The following is a 20,296-nucleotide window of genomic DNA, read 5'->3' on the forward strand; positions in this document are numbered from 1 at the left end:
ATTGTGATGGAATGCCTTGTTTTATATTGTGCTAATTCACTGATTTTAAGCATTTTACTGACCTGAGTCTCCCAGGCATCAGTGTAAATGTAACAACTCACAGTAACATTAGGAGAGACCAAAATCCCAGCCTGTCACTATCTGTTCTCATGCAAACTTGACTCTCAAACCTCAAGACATCACTGTCATCAGCCCGTACTCCTGCCTAGCTTACTAACCACTGAAATTGCTACTTCAAGTCCCTTTAGCTTTTTTTTAAAAAAAAAACAAGGGTCCTCTCAGCAGAGAGATAACAGAACAGTCTTGGTATCAAGGCTCAATCACACACATAAAAGCCTATTCCTTCAAATATTTATTTTTTTTTTTAGTATCACAAAGGAGAAGCATAAAGTTCCAGGTCTGTGCACAACACCCCCCACCCCAGACTCCCTGAAGTAGTTACTAACAATATATGAAACCAACCCTATAAAATAACACTATAGATGTAATATATTAATGTATATACCTGCTTATTTAACGGCCTGAATAAGCAGTCTCTCCAGGTCACCAAGGCAAGCTAGAAATAAAAGAACGGAGAAGGATGGAATAAAGAAAATATTTGCATATACACATACATATGTAGGGTAACTCCATTTAAGGAAAGCTGATGTAGTATGCTAACTAATCAGAACTTCTAAAACTGTATTTTGGCACACGCATTTCTCAAGCAATGAGATTGTTTCACATGAAAATTACAACCTGCTTTACCACTAACTTTACTAAGTTGTTCCTTTTTCTGCCAGGGGATCCACTGCTAACTCTGGAAACTAACATAATCCACTTCGGGTTACTTTGAAAACATACAGCTTTTTTTGTTGGCAGTTTCCAAGCTGACATAGTCCCTTAGCATCAGGCTACTAAAGTTAGGAGGAAGGGAACTAAGGATACCAACTGTTTTTCTACCACATGCAAAATTATTTTAGTGAAGCAGAATAGCACAGCACTTTCCTAATGCTTCGCTGCTTTAGTTATCTGAGATACAGAAGTTCTGTTAAGCTCTTATTAAGATTACTTCACATTTAAAAAAAAAAATATCAGGATCACACATTAATCTTTCAGAACCATATCAAAATAACTACACTACAAACCAAATGTTGTCTGAATTAGCAGCTTGGATGCTAAAAAATTTTTAGAAATGTATTGAAGTTATCAGAAAAAAAAATACTATTTACTGCTTCATGTGGTGTTTGAAATGCTTGGCTGAATTCTAAGTGGGATGACAAGGCCACACTGAGGCACACAGATAACACTAAGCAGCAAATATTCAGAAACAGACAACCCTCCATAGTCTACTACTAGAAGTCCCAAGACATACAAGGCAGCATAAACACCTCACAGACTTAGACCTTAGAATTTTTACAAATATACTGGGGTAGGAGTAGGGAAAGAAGGGAGAATACCACTTCTTTGCCCACTTTTTCAAATTTCCATGAACCTCATACAAGATTCAAGAAGTGATCTGCAGGATGACAATTGCAGATGGAAAGGACAAATCACTCACTTCAAAAGCTACTTACTGAATAAATTTCATATATTCCTTTACGACCTTCATCACACTCACGACGAACCCAATGTCGATTGAGGTAGGCACATATCCCGTTCAATACTTTGCTTGAAAACCTATAATCTTCCCACTGTTGAGTGTAGAATTTCAGCACACTCTCATCCATCAAATCTTCACCATCCTGAAATCACAAGTTTGCCAGTACTGTTGCGCAATTTTAAGGTACAACCAAGACATACCAGGGTATGTATTTACAGGTAACATACTTCTAATACATTTCGTTCTACATTAATAAAGCACAAAGCCAGTATGAGATTTTGAAATTAAAAGGCTGGTAAAAATGCAGAGCACAGATAAAGCTCCAAAGGACATCTGTGTCCCTCAAGACAACATCCAGCTCTATTAGTAGTTTATTTATTAAACCAAAATAAAGACTACTGTAAGGCATTTTCAATAGGATAGGCATCCATTTTTTCAGCATTCCTAATATGCTGGTTAATTGCTTGGAAAGTCTAGTTGTTCTTGCTCAAGTACAGGACAGCTTAAGATGCCATGTAACATTACTTCTGTAAAACACAAGAATGTCATTTCAGCGTGAAGAGGAAAAGCAGCTCACAGCTACAAGCTTAGGGACTGATCTGAGGTGAAGTCAACAAAACATTCTAAAGGCTATGTAGACAAAAGCACATTTTAAGATCATTCAGTTACTTTCAGTGGCTGCATACACCTCTAGGCTTGTTGACACAGCTTTTCTTCTCAGCCCAGTTTATGTTACTACAAGTGCAGATTGATCTCATACCCCATCTTACCTTAAGGAGATTTGTCAAGTAGTTCTTCAGAAATTCTTTTAGCCGTTTGTACAGTTCCAAGCCAACAAACTGAGCACCTCCAGGAGTCTGGCCCTTTTTCGATTTAGAAGGAGGTACTCCAGCTCCCCGTGCTTGATTAGACTGGTGTACACTGGTACAGTAGTTATAAACATGACTGACAGCAAAGTTAAGGAATACATTTACCACCATAAGACATTTAAAATACAATGAAAAACAATGTTAATTTCATTAAGTTATTATTTATACAACTGTGACTTAAACATAATGCATTATAAGATGCACCAGCCCACATCAAATCAAACGACAGCTAAGAAAATTAAGTAATTTTCAGCACAATTATCTGTAACAAAATTGTGTCAGACTGCAAGTACCGACCGCAACAATAAATTTATTTAATGCTTACTTAACAAGACCACCAAGAAAACAAAGCAGTGAAACTTGTTTGATAAGATCATTTAAATTGTATTTATGTGATCTATTACACTGGTCTTCTACAAACACATAAGCTTTCATTAGAACTGAAGGAAATTTCAATAGTAGCCTTAAGCAACATTCAGTAGTTGAAAACACAAGAGAATATTTTTGCATTCTTTCAAACACCATCCTCTAAAAAAGATCTGACCACTTGAGATTGGCACACTGGACAAACCTGGAAAGCAGTAATGGTGACACACATACACATTTAAATGCACACCATAAGATGAGATTCACTAAAACTCAATTGTAGGTTACAAGTTAATCCCAAAATTTCAGTGTAAAATCACAGAGTCATAGAATTGTTTAGATTAGAGAAGACTTCTAAGAGGAGTCCAACCACTAACATAGCACCACTAAATCATCTCCCTAATCGTCATATCTAAGTGTCTTTTAAATACGTCCAGAAACACTAATCCCACCACCTGAGCATATCATTCCAATGCAGGACAATGCTTACAGTAAAGAAAGTTTTCCTAATATCCAACCTACATCTTCTCTGATGCAACTTAGGGCCATTTCCTCTGGTCCTGTTGCTTATTACATGGGAGAAGGGGATGACCTTCATCTTGTTCCTTTTAGGTAGTTATAGAGAGCAATGAGGTCCTCCCTGAGCCTCCTTTTCTCCAGTCTAAACACACCCAGCTCCCTCAGCTTCTCCTCATCAGCCTTGTGCTCCAGACCCTTCACCAGCTCCTCTGCCCTTCCCTGGACACACTCCAGCACCTCAATGTCTCTCTGTAGAGAGGGGCCCAAAACTGAGCACAGGATCTGAGGTGTGACCTCACCAGTGCAGAGTACAGGGGGACAATCACTGTCCTGGTCCTGCTGGCCACACTATTGCTGACACAGGCCAGGATGTCACTGGCCTTGTTGGCCACCTGGGCACACGCTAGCTCATGTTCAGGCAGCTGTCAAACAGCATTCCCAGGTCCTTTTCCATGAGGCAGCTTTCCAGTCACTCTTGCCCCAGCCCGCAGTACTGCCTGGGACTGTTGTGGCTGAAGTGCAGAACCCAGCACTTCACAATGCTGAACCTCATCAGCTCATTGCTGATGAGAGCACAGCCTCTGCAGAGCCTACCCACACTCCAGCAGATCAGCACTCTCACCCAACACAGTGTCCTCTGCCAAATGACTGAGGGTGCGCTTGATCCCCTTGTCTCAATCACTGCTGAAGAGATTAAACAGAACAGGCTCCAGCACTGAGCCCTTGGGAAGAAGGCTTGTGACTGGCTGCCTGCTTCCTGCCTGTGCTGCAAGCATTCATACAGATGCACTTGGTTGGGCTGTTGATCCCACCACCTTTTTTTTCTTTTCAGTTAGAAGCCCTAATCCCTATGTGACTAGGCAATTCTGTGGTTTCTAAGACAGTGACCCTTTTTTATTTGCTGCCACAAGAATCTCATCACCTACCTCCACTGAGATACCAGGTTGAAGGATCTCACTAGCACACGATCCCTCAAACACTGGCATGCTGACCCCTGGTTTTATCCCTTTTCCTTTTCAAATCTAGTTTAAAAGTTCTCTCTAGAAGACCTGGTAACTCTGGTATCTGCAAAGGTACTTTTCCCTTTTTGAGACACATGCACCTTGTCTGTCACCAGCAGACCTGGTGTGATATAAACCTAACCCTGATTAAAAAAAAAAGAAAAAGATTCTGCCACTGACACCAGGCTCAGAGCCAAGTATTGATCTGTGAGCTCTTCCTGTTTCTTCCTTTGTCATCCCTTGCAACTGGAAAGAGAAAGGTGAAAACTACTTCAGCATCTGATCTTTTAACCAATCATCTTAAGTCCCTGAGGCGTCTCTTGATTACCACTGGAGTTCTTGTTGCAACTTCACTGCTGTCTACATGAAAAATCTGAGAACTGTCCCAGGGTAGCAAGTTTGCTCTTTACATCTTTATGTCAGGTATCAGAGAGGCAGCAGATGACTCTAGCAAGGGCAGCATTGTTTTTTCCTCTTATACTATTACAGCCTGGAAGACTTGCTGTAACTGTTAAGGTAACATTTCAAGAACACATTCTGTTTTCTGATCTAAAAAAACCAAATATTCAGAATTCTTCCAAAGCAGTAAGTGGAAGTCACATTGCCCCAAACACTTCAGAAGGCATCCTTAAAGAAGCTGCATTCCACAAGCAAGAAAAATGAACTAGCTAGGTACCATCCAAACTGAACTTGATGAGGACTCAGATCTGACAACAAAAATCACCCTAATGACTCACACAAACAACAATCAGCCAACAGGAATGAAGCTACTGAGCACTCACTCTTCTACTGACAGTCCAAGGACAGCTTTTGAGTCACACCCCTTCTTAGAAAACACTGTATTAACCAATCCAGAAGGTTTAATTTGGATTTGTGTTTTCACAGAATCACACGGTTGGAAGAGACCTTCAAGATCATCGAGTCCAACCCAGCCCTAACACCTCAACTAAACCATGGCACCGAGTGCCACACACAGTCTTTCTTTAAACACCTCCAGGGATGGTGACTCCACCACCTCCCTGGGCAGTACTTTCACTCAACACAAGTGGACACAGCATTACCCATTAGACAAGTTTCCTCCACAGCACACCATGAACTAGGAAATTAATATATTGCAGAGACTTGACTTTTATCTTTCCCTTGACAAAGTCTAACACAATGAAATGGGAGGACATCAGCACAAATAAATACCAAGAGAATTATAAACCACAAATACACGATGCATTACAGTCATTATAAACAGATTATCTTCTAAGTAGTAAAGCTCAAGAAGGAAATTGTCTTCAAATATCCAGTTAACTTCCTTGTAATTAATTTTATAAAACATTTCATAGACAAAACATCCCCTTAAACTGGGTTTAATGATCAGAACATCCCGCATGCCACCCGGCGCAAGGCTCAGGGTCTTCACATCAGACTGTAGGAAAAGCCTATTCACAATCTGTATTTAAATGCTTGCTCAGAAAGTCATTGACTTTTGTGCAAAGAAGTAATGCTCTCTGCCTAAGATTAACCCTTTCTGAAAATACACAGTGTACATTTATTTCTAATCTGTTACCTCATCCAGATGCCAAATAACTAAATTTCCCACGATGCCAACCAATAACATAAAGCCTTCATTTGTACTGAATTGAAGCAATTGAACTTTTAATCAGCCTCTTATCTCTACCAGCCACTGATTTCCTGGACATTAACGATTTCTTCCACCTCCTAGTCATTTGTTTGTTCAAATTCCCTGGCACTGTTGCTACTTTTACTTTATCTACACTTTGATTTCAGAATTCCCTGTTCAGGTCAAGAATATCACACAGCACAACCATTTTCCTCTAGATATACAACTTACTTTCTTGCCACAAACAAGAAAAGCAGGTTTTTCTCACAGGTTATTTTTAAAATGGCTAATATATAAATTTCTCTAAATTGTTTATAGAAAACCTCTCCATCATGATACTAGGAATTTAGGGCTGATTCATAAATACCCCCTTGCCTCCTTTTTCCCTGTAACTCTCTTATCCCAAGTGGCTTTGAGCAAGCCTGAAAATATGAAGATTGTCCAGATTAAGGGTAATTCTTGCAGTTTTGAGAGTGCTGCCTGACAAAACCATTCTATTCATCTCTACAAACAATCACATCAGCCTTCAGAAAAATAAAAGGCCAAGATTAGAAGATACAAGCCTTTTCTTACCCCATATGTTTTACTATTAAACCCAGGATTTGTTGTAAACAGAGACCGAAACCTTTTGTCCATGCCTGACAGCAGTCACCTCAGAGCTGCAACAAAAGCAATTCTAGTAATGCTCATTTTTACCTTTTATTCTGGCTTGAGATTTGCTAGCCAAAGGGTCCAAGCCAGCACTTTTGAAGTGGTCTAGTTTCATTGTTCCATACAAGTCAAACTGAAGCTAGTTTGCCCATGCAGAAGACAGTTTGCAAGTGTAACTCTTTGACATATTCCACTTAAAGCATGCTCTCTCACACTTTGTTAACAATCTGTCCCCCCATCTGCTAGAGCCAGCCACTGACAGAAAGACTGACATATTCAAAACAAAATTAGATTTGCGCTGCTTACAACAAAGTGTATGACAGTCCATCTGAGAATCACAAGGGGAATGCTATGAAAAGGATTCTTAGTTGCAGAAGGCAGAATAAATCCCTCCATGCTTTGTATGATGGAAGCTATATACATATGCAAACAGCTACCAGGAAACATTTTTGGGGGTGTTTGCACAATTCTGTATAGCAATTTGCATACCACAACAAGCAGAGAAGTTAATTCATCAATAGAAAAGTTTGAACCACAGTGAAGGTGTGCTGATCCCCAAGCTTTTGCTGGCTGAACTTCAGATTTGGCCCAGCAGACAAACCATCTACAGGAGGAACAGATCAAGATCAATCTCTTCTAATCTCTACACGTTCCCTACAGTGAAGGAGAAATTTAATTTCCTTGTCTAAATAAATTTGAGGTAGAAAACTGCAAGAAAGTTTATAAAATAATTTAGCATTGTGCTGTTCAAGATGAAAAATTCTTTTCAGAACTTCATTCTCCTCCAAAAGTCTTCAAAACAAAAAACAGCCAAAGACAAATTAAGTTTACCACCTCTGTTATCAATATAATTTACACTACTTCTGACAGCCTTGGCTCAGCTTCTAAAGATGGGCAACAGAAAAAAAAATTCCTGTGCTGCCACACCCTAATGGATTTAAGGCCTTGTAGAAGACCACTTTCACTGAAGGAAATAGCCCTAACACACAATCCAGCTGGAGAGCTTACTTGCCACCTGGTTTCCAGTAGCATGGGAGTTCATGCAGGCAGTCAGCCATGTGGACTGGGGAAGTAACCAACACTACAATCCACTGTGGTCCCTGTCCCCAGACCCTTTGGTGAGCAGATCTGAATTTCTGTGTCCACACTGGGGAAGTGAAACAGGCTCTTTTGGCAGCACTGCATACATTTTTTGAGCAAGTATGCCAACAAAACACAAGCTTGAGAATGCCATGGTCAACTCTAATCTACCCTCTGCCCACAGAAAGTACCAAAGTACTCCATACAGGTTTTTATCTCTGGAAGCAACTGCAAACCTAAGTTATACAAGAAAAATTACCAGTTTTGTAATTCAACACACCACTAGAAAGCGCTCAGCCTCTAACTTGATGAGTATAAATCATTCAGTTTTTAATACGTCTTTAAGTTTTTAAGAGAAAATAGTTCTGCTAAGGTGATAACTGATTCACCTTTCAGCAGCACAGCCAGGTCCCCAGAGTTCTTCCATTTTGCTATGAAAAATTAACATAACTGGAAGAATTTTGCGTGAGGAAGAGAAATGTAAAACTGAAGGAACTGAAAGGGAAGCAGAATTAACACAACACAGCAGAAGATTATAGTGCAGAGATGCCTACACAAGCCGAACAACTGTCCCATCACAATTTCTCTCTCATTACTTCTAGTCTCCTTATTATAAAGATCAATTTTAGACATAAATTTGCTATTTCACAGATCTTAAGCAGTAATTAACTTCATGCTCAGTAGCTGGCCTACAGGACTTAATTGAGATTAGTTCCACTTTTGTCAAAAATCTGTATTTTCTTAGATTACAGCAAAGGCATTCAAGAACATCATATAGAGAGATACTGAAAACACTGATAGGAAAATTGCTGGGGAAGATTATAGAAGCTTTATATTATTGCAGAACCACTACGAATACAAATAACACAGCTTATTATATTTACTAAAGAACAGTTCTATGTATTTTCTTCCAAATTAAAGCCATTCAAGTCCTTTTGCAATCCAGAAGACTAGGCTGGATTACCCCAGACATAAAAGCAACTGCTAAGAAAGGTGGATGTGCCTACATGACTTTAATACTTTATGAGTCAAATGGATGAAGGAATTTTGCATGAGTTTTTGAAATTATAAGGTTGTCAAAACCCAATCGCTTTTCAGAACAAGTGCTTTGAGCCCTCTCTTCATCTTTGTGAGGAGCAGCAGTAAAACAAACACCCCAGAAACTTCCATTCTTTTCAGGGAAGTATCAATAAGAGAGTTCCTGTATGTTCAGTTTAGCATCCAGTAAGTAAGGGTTACCTCCACAAAGCAATTCAGAGAAAACAAACAAAATTAAGATCCTGTACTCAACCCCAAACATTCAACACTTGTGCTAAAAACCGATTAAGTTTGGATACATTTAAGTCTTTAGATTTGATACAATTGCTCTGCTAGATCACTCAATTTTAGACAAACCATTTTAGTCAGGGGGAGGACTGAGGCAAGAGACTGAAGTGGTATTACAGCATCAGCCATGCAGCTGCTATGAAAATCCAGGCATAACTCAGCTCAGACATGTTTCTACAAGTCTGAGATCAGAGACACTTTCAGCAAAAGCCAGCTGAAGATTAACAGATAACTTCTTGTTTCCCTCTCCACAGCATAAACTCAAGAAAATCACAGAGAAGCACTGAGTTACAAGGAAAACACAAAATTTCAAAGCCAAATTTATAAACAAAATGTACAGTCCTTATGCCAGGGAGTGTAAGAACCTCCATAACTCAGGTTGCTTTTAAATCTCTTTCTTTGCATTGACAGAGGTTGGCTCTGAACAGAATATTATTGGTTACTATAAAAAGCAAGTAGAACAGCAAGCAATCATTGTGGAAGAGTGCATAAAGAAAGGAAATGACTGCACAAATAGAAATATATTCTGCCCTTCTTTCAAACTGAAGATGCAATCTTTGTAAATACACACAAATGCATATAATTATATGTACCTTTCCACACAAGAAAAAGTGTATTATGTACCCTTCAAACGTGTCAACAAATACATTTACTTCTATCTCCATGTTTGACACAAGCACTAACTGCAATATAAGAAGTCCTATGAAATAGGATATTGGATATATGCAGGACTAATACTAGCAGACAGAAGAGGCTGCCTTGATGTATCCAAAGTGATCTTAAACAATTTGACATTGAAGTGAAAGGATGGCTTAGAGTGACAGAATCTTATGAGAAAGTGGAACACTGTCTGAAATGTAAATAAAAAGTGCATGCTCCAACACCTCAGTATCTCTTCTGAATAGAATCTGTTCAGAAGGAAAAAACAAGAACATACCGTGCTACCGTGGTAACAAGATTCATGTGATTAGAAAAATAAGACATTTTCACAGTTTTAATATGCATCTGCTGATGTAAAATCCTACTAACTTACAGGAATTTAACATGCAAAAAGATTGCAAGAGACGCAACTACAAAAGACCTTGGCAAATGGATGCCAGAAAAAGGGCTTCATGGTTTTGCTTGGTCAAGATATACTACTGTACTGAATCTACTCACAGGAAAAAAAAAAGTTAAATATATTTACACTTTCAATTTTATGAGCAGACAGATTACCCTGAGTAAATCTTACACTTTAAAAATACCCGGTATTTTTAAAGTGTAAACATACTACACTTAATTATTTAATGTTCAACACAGTATTTTCCTACATCATTTGCTAATATGTGAGGAAAAAAAATCCCATTTTATAAAATTATTACAGTTACCTTTTCTGATACACAATCACTTACATTTGATGCAATGGATATTCAGTAGCCACCACTTTGTTAAAATAAGTGAACAAAACCGAATCACAATAAGCAAGGATTTTTAATAAAATAATGAAATGTGACAGAACAGCCTAGCCTTTACCTATCCTTGACAAACTTCAAGTAACCATTTTGAAAATATTTACTAATGATGGCCAATAATGGAATAATGTAAGAAACACAATTTTAAGATCCAATTTACTGGTGTAAGACTCGGGCAAATTTTAAGTCATAGTAAAGTCAGTCGTTTTCTTCAAATTTCTGCACAAGACACCTATATGATAATGATGCAAATCAACTACTCAAATGTATTCTAGGAACCTGTTGAAATCAACAGTGTAATTTTTATGTATATAACATTTGAAAGACTTGTAAAGCCAATCTGAACACTGCAATCTGGATATTTGTATCTTAGGTAAACAACCACATCATACCTTCCACAGTATTATAAAATCTTCTTATCAATGAAAACATTTTAAGATATCCTCATGCAGATATAAATCTTAATTGTTATAAATTAATAGCAATCGGAATCTTTAAACTCATTTTTTCTCAAGTTTTCTTTAAACATTAAACTTTTTAATATTAAAGTATTTTAATAGAACTTATTAAAAAGATTAATCTGTTCTGTATGGGCATAAATTAACTCCATTGTTAAAACAATCCCTAAAAATGCTTCTCAGGTTATGTTTTATAAATCAGAGCAGTGAAACCATAAGTTTATGTAAAAATTTTGGCATTTCAAATAAACAGTGCACACATACAACAGAGAAGTACACCACTAATCTTCCCATTCACCAATGCTATCTGAAAATTGTTGACGTGTGCTTTGACGAAAAAAGTAAGTATTTTAAGAAAGTTACTCAGCTCTTTGTCTAAGTCACTGTGAAAAATTACACCACTTTGGTACAGTGCAGCAAAGTTTTCTGACATTTTAATACTTGGCCTGAGAATCTTCCTAAGATACATAAAACAAAAAAGTAACAAAATCCTTTCATTCTCTCCATTGAGTTTCAGTATAAATATTGAGTAAACCCCAATTCATCCTCTCATAGCATGAGGTCTGAGGAAAATAAACCACAGGCTCACCATACAATTAGTTTGAAAAATGAAAATCGATTTCCACCAAAATAAAAGAAAATAGCACAAGATGTATGAATATTTATCACTGTCAAATGGAGGTATGAAGAGGTGGCTATAAAGACAAGTGGCCTACAGCAATATAAATAAGTTGAGTAAGAATAATTCTAGTAAACTAAGTGATAGGTCTTCAACCAACAATTCAAAACAGAAACTTGAAACTTGCTACACAAAAGTACCGATCTTTGTGATCAGACTAATTGAAGTTTCCTCCAAACACTAAATGCCACCAGGAGATGTTCTGTATATACATGCCACTAACATTGACTTTTACAAGCGAGTCCTGTGGATCACAGCCTCGAAAGTAACAATCACTAAATGGAAAACACGGTGCACAGCTCTTCCCTCACAGTATTAGTAGTGCTGTTAAGTCTATTGTTCCTAGAAATCTAGTTAATTTTATTGACTATTTCTTTTTGGCATAAAGTCAATCTTGGCATGTAATTCTGAGCTAGCCTGTAATACTGGTTGTCAGATGATGTTACTGTTGTAGGAACGACTAGGCTCTTCAGTATTAGAAATTACATAATATCTGGGTAGGAACAGAAAAACACCATAGATTTCATTTTCAAGAATCTCACATTTGGGGGGAAAAAATGAAACACCAAAACAACAAAACACACAAGAAGGAAATACATGATCATCTGATTCTCAGAAAAAAAGGTACCTTGTAATTAAAAGCACAAATAAATCTAAATTACAAGAAGTATATGGATGAGAACTTGGTAACCACCATTCAGAAATAAATTTTTTCGTTCACCTCTTCAGTAGTCTCAGATCTAGAAAACTCCTGGAATAATCAACTTGTTTCTGCTCACACTGAAATGAAGAAGAATAAATCCACCTTAAGCACAGGCTCCAGCCTGTACTCAAGAGACTGAATTTAGTGTTTCACAAAAAGATACCCTCTGAACAAAGAAAACGACTGGAGGTGTGACAGAGGTCTGAACTGCTTGAATTGTGTAACTATTCTAATTCTTTTCCAGACGGCCATGACCAAGGCACAACAAAATCTTCTACATCTCAAATTAATTTTGATTGAAAAATCGAAGCACATACAGGTCTGAAGGTAGGTTTGCTTGAATGCACGGTTCCCCTCCCATAAATTAGAGGGACAAAATAAAATCTACTTTAGGAGCAATAGCCTGACAAGAAAAAAAAGGAAGTGGGTGGGGAAAGAGAGAAAGAGGGCAAAAGAGGATGAGGAAAGACTAAACTGTCAATTGTCAAGACATGCTTGTAAGTAGGGCTGATCTTCAGACCAATTACAGCTGCAGCTGAAACTCATCTGCAGCTGTTCTGCTTTCCAAACTAAGCTGGTTGATAAGCAAAGCTTCCTGAAGTAAAAGTCCACCAGACTACAAGACTTGCTGTACACAAAGACTGAGCAAATATGTCACAGTTACTGCTTTGAAAATCTTTTAAGCACAACTTTTGAACACATGTACTTGGTATAGGATGCAAAATGCATTGCTATCTTCATAGTAGATTAAATACTCAGCCTAACCAATATCAAATATTCTGAGCTATTGAACTATTGTATTAATTCAAGTTGACCACCAAAATTACCCCCTAAATTAATTCACTTACAAAATTAACAAAAACAGTCCTTATTTTTGAACCAACAACGCCTTGAAGCAGAAGCAAGGAGGAAATGCATAACTGTAATAGACAGCATACCCCTTTTACAGCTTCATTCTGAGCATCTTTGAGAACATCAGGAGAGGGAAAAAGCCAGTGTTTTACCATTACAATCAGCACTTTAGTCTTTAGCTGCCCTGATTAACAGACCTCACCAACAAGAATATATTAGAGCCACTCAGAAAAAAAACCTCTCAGAGGCTTTACACATGTCAAATTTCTATCAGACATTCAACTTTTACAGACTTGTTTCACTGAGTCAAAACCAATGTTGAACCTAGTGCTGCAAGAAATCACTGATTTTAAATCTTAGGAAAAGTTCTGACCCTAAACAAATGTTATTTCATCTTCCCATCACTATTAAAGAAGTATCCTAGAAACACTCAGCAGGCTACCAAGGACTCCTCCCACCATGCCCTGGAGCATGTATTCTGCAGGCACAGATAGAAAAGACTACACGTTGATGCTAATATTACATGTACAGTAAAAGTTCTCTATCTCCTTAGAAAGTCCAGGGAGCTAGAGAATTGACTGGTTTATAGCCTTCAAGCTCCTCTTTCTTTTATAAAAGCTCCGTCCTTCCAAAAAAATTAATACAGAGTAAAATTTTATATGCTGCTGTTCCAAATCAGTGCCAGGAACAGCTATAAACATTAGTTCAGAATAATAACCTCATTATTAACTCTATTAACTCTAAATTTTCTAGAGAAAACCAGAACTACTCAATGACAGGAAATGTATTCAGTCATTATTTATATGGTATGTCCAGTAAATTGTGTAGACCACCATCCTCTTAAGCAGCGCTGACTTTCCTGAGCAATACAAGGTTAAAAGAGGCAACGCAGAGGAAAAGATGCAAAACGAAGGTCACCAAATCCATTTCATGCCACCTTATAGGCAAAATAAAAAAGAACAAAGTCCTAAAGACAAACATCGAAGTTATAATACAACAAGAGACACATTTCTCCTTCAAATTACTTTTAAAAAATCGTTATACACTACCTGACAGAAACAAGTTTCCTACAAACTTACAAACTCAGTGCATTTGTACAAGGAGGTGAACCCCCTTCCAACATCTTATAGTAACACCCAGAATGAGGTGATGCTGGAAAACAGCTTTCTGATGCAAGCTAGGAATTAAAGCAAAATCCACTGGAGACATTCTCATTCCAGCTAGAAATTTACACGAGCAAGTCAAGAGTGAAGTATTACACAGAGAATGACAACTGAAAAATTTCCAGCTAACTGGACACAATTATCAGTAAGATCTGAAGCACAATGTCAGAGACTAACAGAAAAAAGAAGAAGAATTTGTTTTCTTTGTGTGCATTGTGGACTCAAAATTTGACCTATTAATAAAATCTCTTTAAACATGTGCTCTACAGAAGATAATAGTAATCAGACCTGAAATACAGATGATAATAATAATAATAATTATGGAAGCCAGTTTTCCAGACAACAGAATGTTCCTGCTATTTGCCAGTAATATTAAATAGAAAAGGCCAATCTTCAAAAGAAAACTATGCATTCTTAAAAAGCATTAAGTGAAATAGTTATGGAGCAATTTTGTGTCTAAAAAAGTAAAAAGTTATCTCTAATCTACCAGCAGTGAAAGCACTATCACAGGCACTAGGATACGTGTAGAGTTCCATGTATCTGGATTTTGCCATACTTTGTCTGGTATAAACCTGTTGAATTCCAGCTCTTAGGTCATCCCATATCTGGTCAAGACCAATCTGTTTAAGTCCATGCGGGTTCTGACTCCTATTCGATGACATTTTGTATTTCCTGTAAAGTCTTCCAGTGCAGCAGCCTGAGCTCTTGTTATTTCTCCATCAGAATCACAAGTCAAGTAACATTCTAAACTCAGTTGCAGCAACTCAGCGAGATATTCTTTACACACAAAAAGTGATGTTTCCCAGGAAGATAACCTGCAACAGGAAAAGAAAACATACACATTATAAGATGGTCCAAATTTATCCATACTAAAGACACAAAATTTATTATTTCACTGAAATATTGTCACTTACACAGATGAGGAAACCATCTTAAGATGTGAAATACCAAAACCAAGAACCATAATTTAGCAACTCAGCAATTCACTACAAAATGAGACAGTTAGTATCCAGAGTTATCCAAAGGCTGTAGGTTCTTAGACCAGCGCAGCTGACAACAAAATCCCAATGCTGACAACAAAACATAACAGTAAAAAGCTTTCCAAGCAGTAGACACTATTTATCAGCAAAGGAAAATAGTTTCTTCCCATTCAACAGGAAAACTCCAGTACTTCTGAACAACTCTGGGTTCTGTGGTGGCTCATTGTTTAACAAACATCCTCATGGGTATCAAAGATTAACCAGAAGATACTACAAATAACATTTTCTTCAGTTATCAGTAACTCTTCCAGACTTGAGATTCTATTACAGGTAACCTGAAAGGCCAAGGCATTTTGGTAGCAGAGAATTTTTCTATCTGGCAAGCATAAGCTTACATTAACTTCTTTGCTAAGTAGAAGACCACTTCCTTCAATGTCATTTTATCAGCAAGAGAACATACAGTCAATAATGATGGGAAGAACAAACTACTGATAAGAGTATACAGAACAAATATTGAATGAATTGTGAATGAAACCATCAGAAAGTAAGAAAATGCACTACTCCCATGAGTTTTAGGTGCATGAAGTTTGGGACATAGTGAAAAGATGGCTACCATTTCATCAGCCTCGTGATAAAATGGAAAAGGAACACATTCACCTGGAAAGGCCCACTGAAATCATCAAGCACTGAAGATCCATTTTTACACAAGTCCATAAAAATATGTTTGCATTTTTAACATGTCTTATCGTCCAAAGCGACAAAATTAAGAACATATCAGAGAATGACAATGTAAAAACTTAGCCCCCAAATAAGAGAGTTGTACTAAGTCATGACAACTGAATCTTACTGGTATCTTTCCATTCAAATAGAGAGTTTTTAAGAAAGATGGAGAAAGACTTTTTACTAGCAACTGTAGTTACAGGAGAGGGTCAATGGTTTCAAATTAAAAGTAGGTAGATTCAAGTGGATATAAGAAGGAAATTCTTTATTGTGAGGGTGGTGGTGAGACACTGGGACAGGCTGCACAGAGAAGTTGCAGATGCCTGACGCTGGCAGTGTTTAAGACCCATGCTGAAAGGAACTTCGAGCCACCTGATCTAGTGGAAAGCGTCCTTGCCCAAGACAAGAAGACTAGATGATCCCTTCCAGCCCAAACCACTCTGTCATTCTGCACCCTAGAGCTCATTGACTGGAATACTCAAACCACAGTGAAACATTATGGCTTTCCATTCTTCTGCAGACAATCCAGCCTTATGATAAATCTGTCATCCAAGGCTCATATGAACCCTTCTGTAATTTCAAGAATAGTATAGGCTAAGACCTATAAAAGAAATCCTATTATTTGTTCTTGACCTCTGAGCATCAGAAAATAAAATATATTCCTTCAGGACCTACTGCTAAGTCATACTTCTAGTTTACTCTATGTTCCACATCAGGCTTCACAGAGTTTTGAAGATAAAGTATTTTGTTACACCCTCCCTGACCTCCACCTAACTATCTGAATTTCACTTCTGCCTTTCCTTCTGGACCCTAAAAAGACCAGCTGAGATAGAGACATTTTTTCATTCTTTTCACTCAATGACTGTCTCACTACAGTAACACAGAAATTACCACTCCTTATGGTCCTTTGCTTTCCCATCACCCACACACATTTAAATCTTAAGCTCTAAGTGAAAGTACCAAGAAATATTTTCATTATGTGAGTCTCAGCAGCAAGTACTGTCTCATTTTAATCTGACATACAACTGATTATGTAGCTTGTTTTCTTTTTTACAGGGGAAACAGTTACTCAGAGGATTAGGTGGAAAAGCACGAATTCAATCAATATACATCTTAGAAAATGCATGTCTAAAATTCAACCCTGCCCTTTTTGTTTCTCTAATTTCTCTAATTAATAAGCAAGCTACTTATTAAAGACACATGAAGATCATGCAGCATAATGCTGAAGTGCTAGATCATACCTTGCTTGCATTTAACTTCTTTAATTTCTGGAAATTGAACCTGCTGCAGTACTACTGACAATGGACTTTCAGGACTGAGCAACAAAAGCCAGGAAGAACAAAGGTCCACAAGTGGTCATTCACCTCCACTGAGGGAAATACTCTGTGCATGTTACACACCCACAGTCCTGGACTGTGATCCTAAGTCAGCATTGCAATAAAAGCAAGAGAATTAATTCAATGTCTACAATCCAGGAGAGCAGGAACACTGATTTCTTAAATCTGGTACTAAAGAAGACATGGTTCTGGAATCTGCAACCCCACGACAACTGCAGTACATGTAAGAATTAACTGACCGTCACTTGCTTATTAATCTGCCAATAGCAAGCAGCCTAGGGTTAGAGTGCATTTGTGTAAGAACGTGTTGGTGCAACTAATACAAAATATGTCATTGCTGTATAAGAGCTTCTAACAAAAGGCCAACCCCTTGCAAGCTAGCAGAAAGCATAACCAGCACATGTTGAGTTTGGAAATGTTTAACTCTCTTCTCTAATTAAACATCTTCTAGTTTATATGAACCCTGGTGCATCTACAAATACTACCTTTTCAATTCAGGGTGTTCCTCATTATTTATTAATTTTTCCTTCCCTTCTCCTAAAGTAAACCTCTGTATTTAAGACAGGATGTAGCTACTAAAAACAACGCTATGAAAAAGAACTTAATTTTGGTTTTTATTTTCTCATGCAGTCCACTATATAAAAAAACTCTTTGTAAGTCAAAAATCCACTGCATTTGACACTACCTCACTATCCTCTGGTTGGCTTCTAATTCGAATTTTGTAACTAAACACATGAATACAGAATGACAGTACCATCTCACTAACTTTCTAGACTGAAAACAACTTACTTCTTCCAGTTAATTACTGGTTAAGAGTGAGAAAATAGACCAATAGACGAATAATTCTATAAGCTACTATTAGTTTTTTCCAGATTTATTCATGTGCAGAAAAATAGAAAGGTAGTTATTAATATATTACTTTAACAAGAATAAAATTTCAATACTTAAGAATTCTTTAACTACAAAAGCATATTTATGAAAAGATTTATTCGTACTTAGTGGTTAAACTAAACTATGGTTTAAATTTATAGAAAAGCTAAACTATGGTATTAAATTTACAGAAATTTATAGAAAGAGCAGGGGTAACACAGGGCTTTGTTACTTGGCACAGTTGCTATCATACATAAACATACAAAATTCTATTTCATGTGAGAAGTGCTATTATTCTGATTCACACACAAAAAAATCCTCAAAGGTCAAATCGAGTCCACAACAGTTGTGCTGCATCTCTTCATGCAACATCCCAATTGCTAAAAAGAGAGAGAAAGAGTTCCTAAGCCAGCTTTCTCAGTGCCCAGGCTGTGCGCAACTGCCTGAATTAAAACCTTACCATTAAGTCATGACCTTTAAATCAGTGAGATCCCTCCCTGGCAAAGTGCTCTTGGCAGGATTGTGCACAAGCAGGTCTTGAACTGACCATTGCTGCGCTTTCTTGCCCAAACAGATCAGACTTGCTGCTGACCTGCTTCAAGGATAAAACCAGCTGCCTGAGTTGCAACATCCACTCTGTAGCTTTGGACCAGGGAACCCAGACTTCATTACAGCTTCAGAAACAGCTATATTTGCATGAGAAATATTACCCCTGCAGTTTCCAGACAATATATGCACAGTTTGATGCAGCAGGATGATAGTGTTCAATACCAGCCCATCTTTCAACCTCGCAATCAAGTAGTGCAATTAAAAGTCCAAACAAAAGGAAGTAACACCTCTGCCAAAACTTTAAAATGGCCTCGAAGGCTTTCTTCGAATAAATGTCACCCTCTTTTTCATTACTTGGGGACACACATCATGATAGATAAACCTTCTATGCAAAGAAATGCATTGCATTAAAAACCACTGGGCTTGTTCTTATTGAAAATCTTATAATAAAACATATTTTTTTAGATATCCCACCTCTTTGGAAAATGATGTGTATGCTGGAAGAGGTCTTCAGGAAAATGTTAAATTAACCCTGTGTTTATCTAAAAAACATTATAAACCTCACAAGAATTTCAGCATCCCAAGCCATCTGCTGGAAACCTAATCTGCATCTGCAAATACCTAATTTTTACATCCTAACATAACACAACTTTCAGCTTTACAGCCCCAAGGCCTGTGCATCACCTGTTGTTCTCCCACAACCCCTTATTTCTAAATTACATTCTTCAAGATAGTTTATATCAGTAATTACAGATAGAATTTGAACTTGTCAGCTTCTTGCAACAGTAAGAACTTACAGGTTCAGAGCAAGGTTTCCCAGCTGACGCAAGAGCCTAGATAGCACTGTCTTAAAGATGCAATAAAGAGGCACAACCTCTAGACTTATTTTATCTGTTGTCTAATTTCAAACAGGAGGAGAACATTCTTGTCATGTCTAACAGTATGGGTTTAAGTGACTGGCTTTAATCATACTAAACCCAAACCCATTCAGGAAGAGAGGCAAGTTTCACTAATAAGCTATGGTGGAATGAATGTCACTAAAATTAAGTTCAAAAACTTTCAGCACTATGAAGTTTCCAAAGTTTACAAGCATATGTATTAAAAGTCAGAATTTCACCTCTGTACACTGCCTCAAATCCATTTTCTAAAACTGAATGCAAGTTCTCCAGTAACAAGAGTACAGTGCTAGTTCATTTGGACAGTGGCTGAAGGTCGGTATCTTTTTGTAAAAATTGGTGCAGTGACCATTCTCACTTTTGGCCACTAAAAGCAAAATATCAGCCTTTCGGGGTAAAAGTATAAAGCATAATAAAAGTTTAATCTCTGGCTCTAAAAGTGACCAAATTTAGTACAGGCACTCCCTTAAAAAATGCAGGATGAATTTCCTGTTGTTAAACTCTTTTCTCCACATTTTTCCAGACCAACTCCTCTAACTCACTTTATTCTGCCCTTCTGTTGCTGTATTTCAGCAAGTCTGATCCAAAAATTCAACAGATGCTCTTGTGTTCACCGAACAGCAACATTCAAT

At 37.5% G+C, this 20,296-nt stretch overlaps 1 protein-coding gene across 1 annotated transcript in view; it reads right to left on the reverse strand.

The window, feature by feature from the left end:
• CUL1 (cullin 1) overlaps positions 1 to 20,296 on the reverse strand; it is a 53,629-nt gene that overhangs the window by 21,822 nt on the left and 11,511 nt on the right. The window contains exons 2-5 of the mRNA XM_066322541.1: positions 14,835 to 15,127; positions 2,353 to 2,527; positions 1,557 to 1,724; positions 506 to 556 (exon numbers count right to left, since the gene is read on the reverse strand). Of these exons, the coding sequence (XP_066178638.1) occupies positions 506 to 556; positions 1,557 to 1,724; positions 2,353 to 2,527; positions 14,835 to 14,974 (534 nt within the window). The 5' untranslated portion in view covers positions 14,975 to 15,127. The remainder of the gene's footprint in view (positions 1 to 505; positions 557 to 1,556; positions 1,725 to 2,352; positions 2,528 to 14,834; positions 15,128 to 20,296) is intronic.

The sequence above is a fragment of the Sylvia atricapilla genome, chromosome 1 (assembly GCF_009819655.1).
Source record: "Sylvia atricapilla isolate bSylAtr1 chromosome 1, bSylAtr1.pri, whole genome shotgun sequence".
In the NCBI taxonomy this organism is placed as follows: domain Eukaryota; kingdom Metazoa; phylum Chordata; class Aves; order Passeriformes; family Sylviidae; genus Sylvia; species Sylvia atricapilla.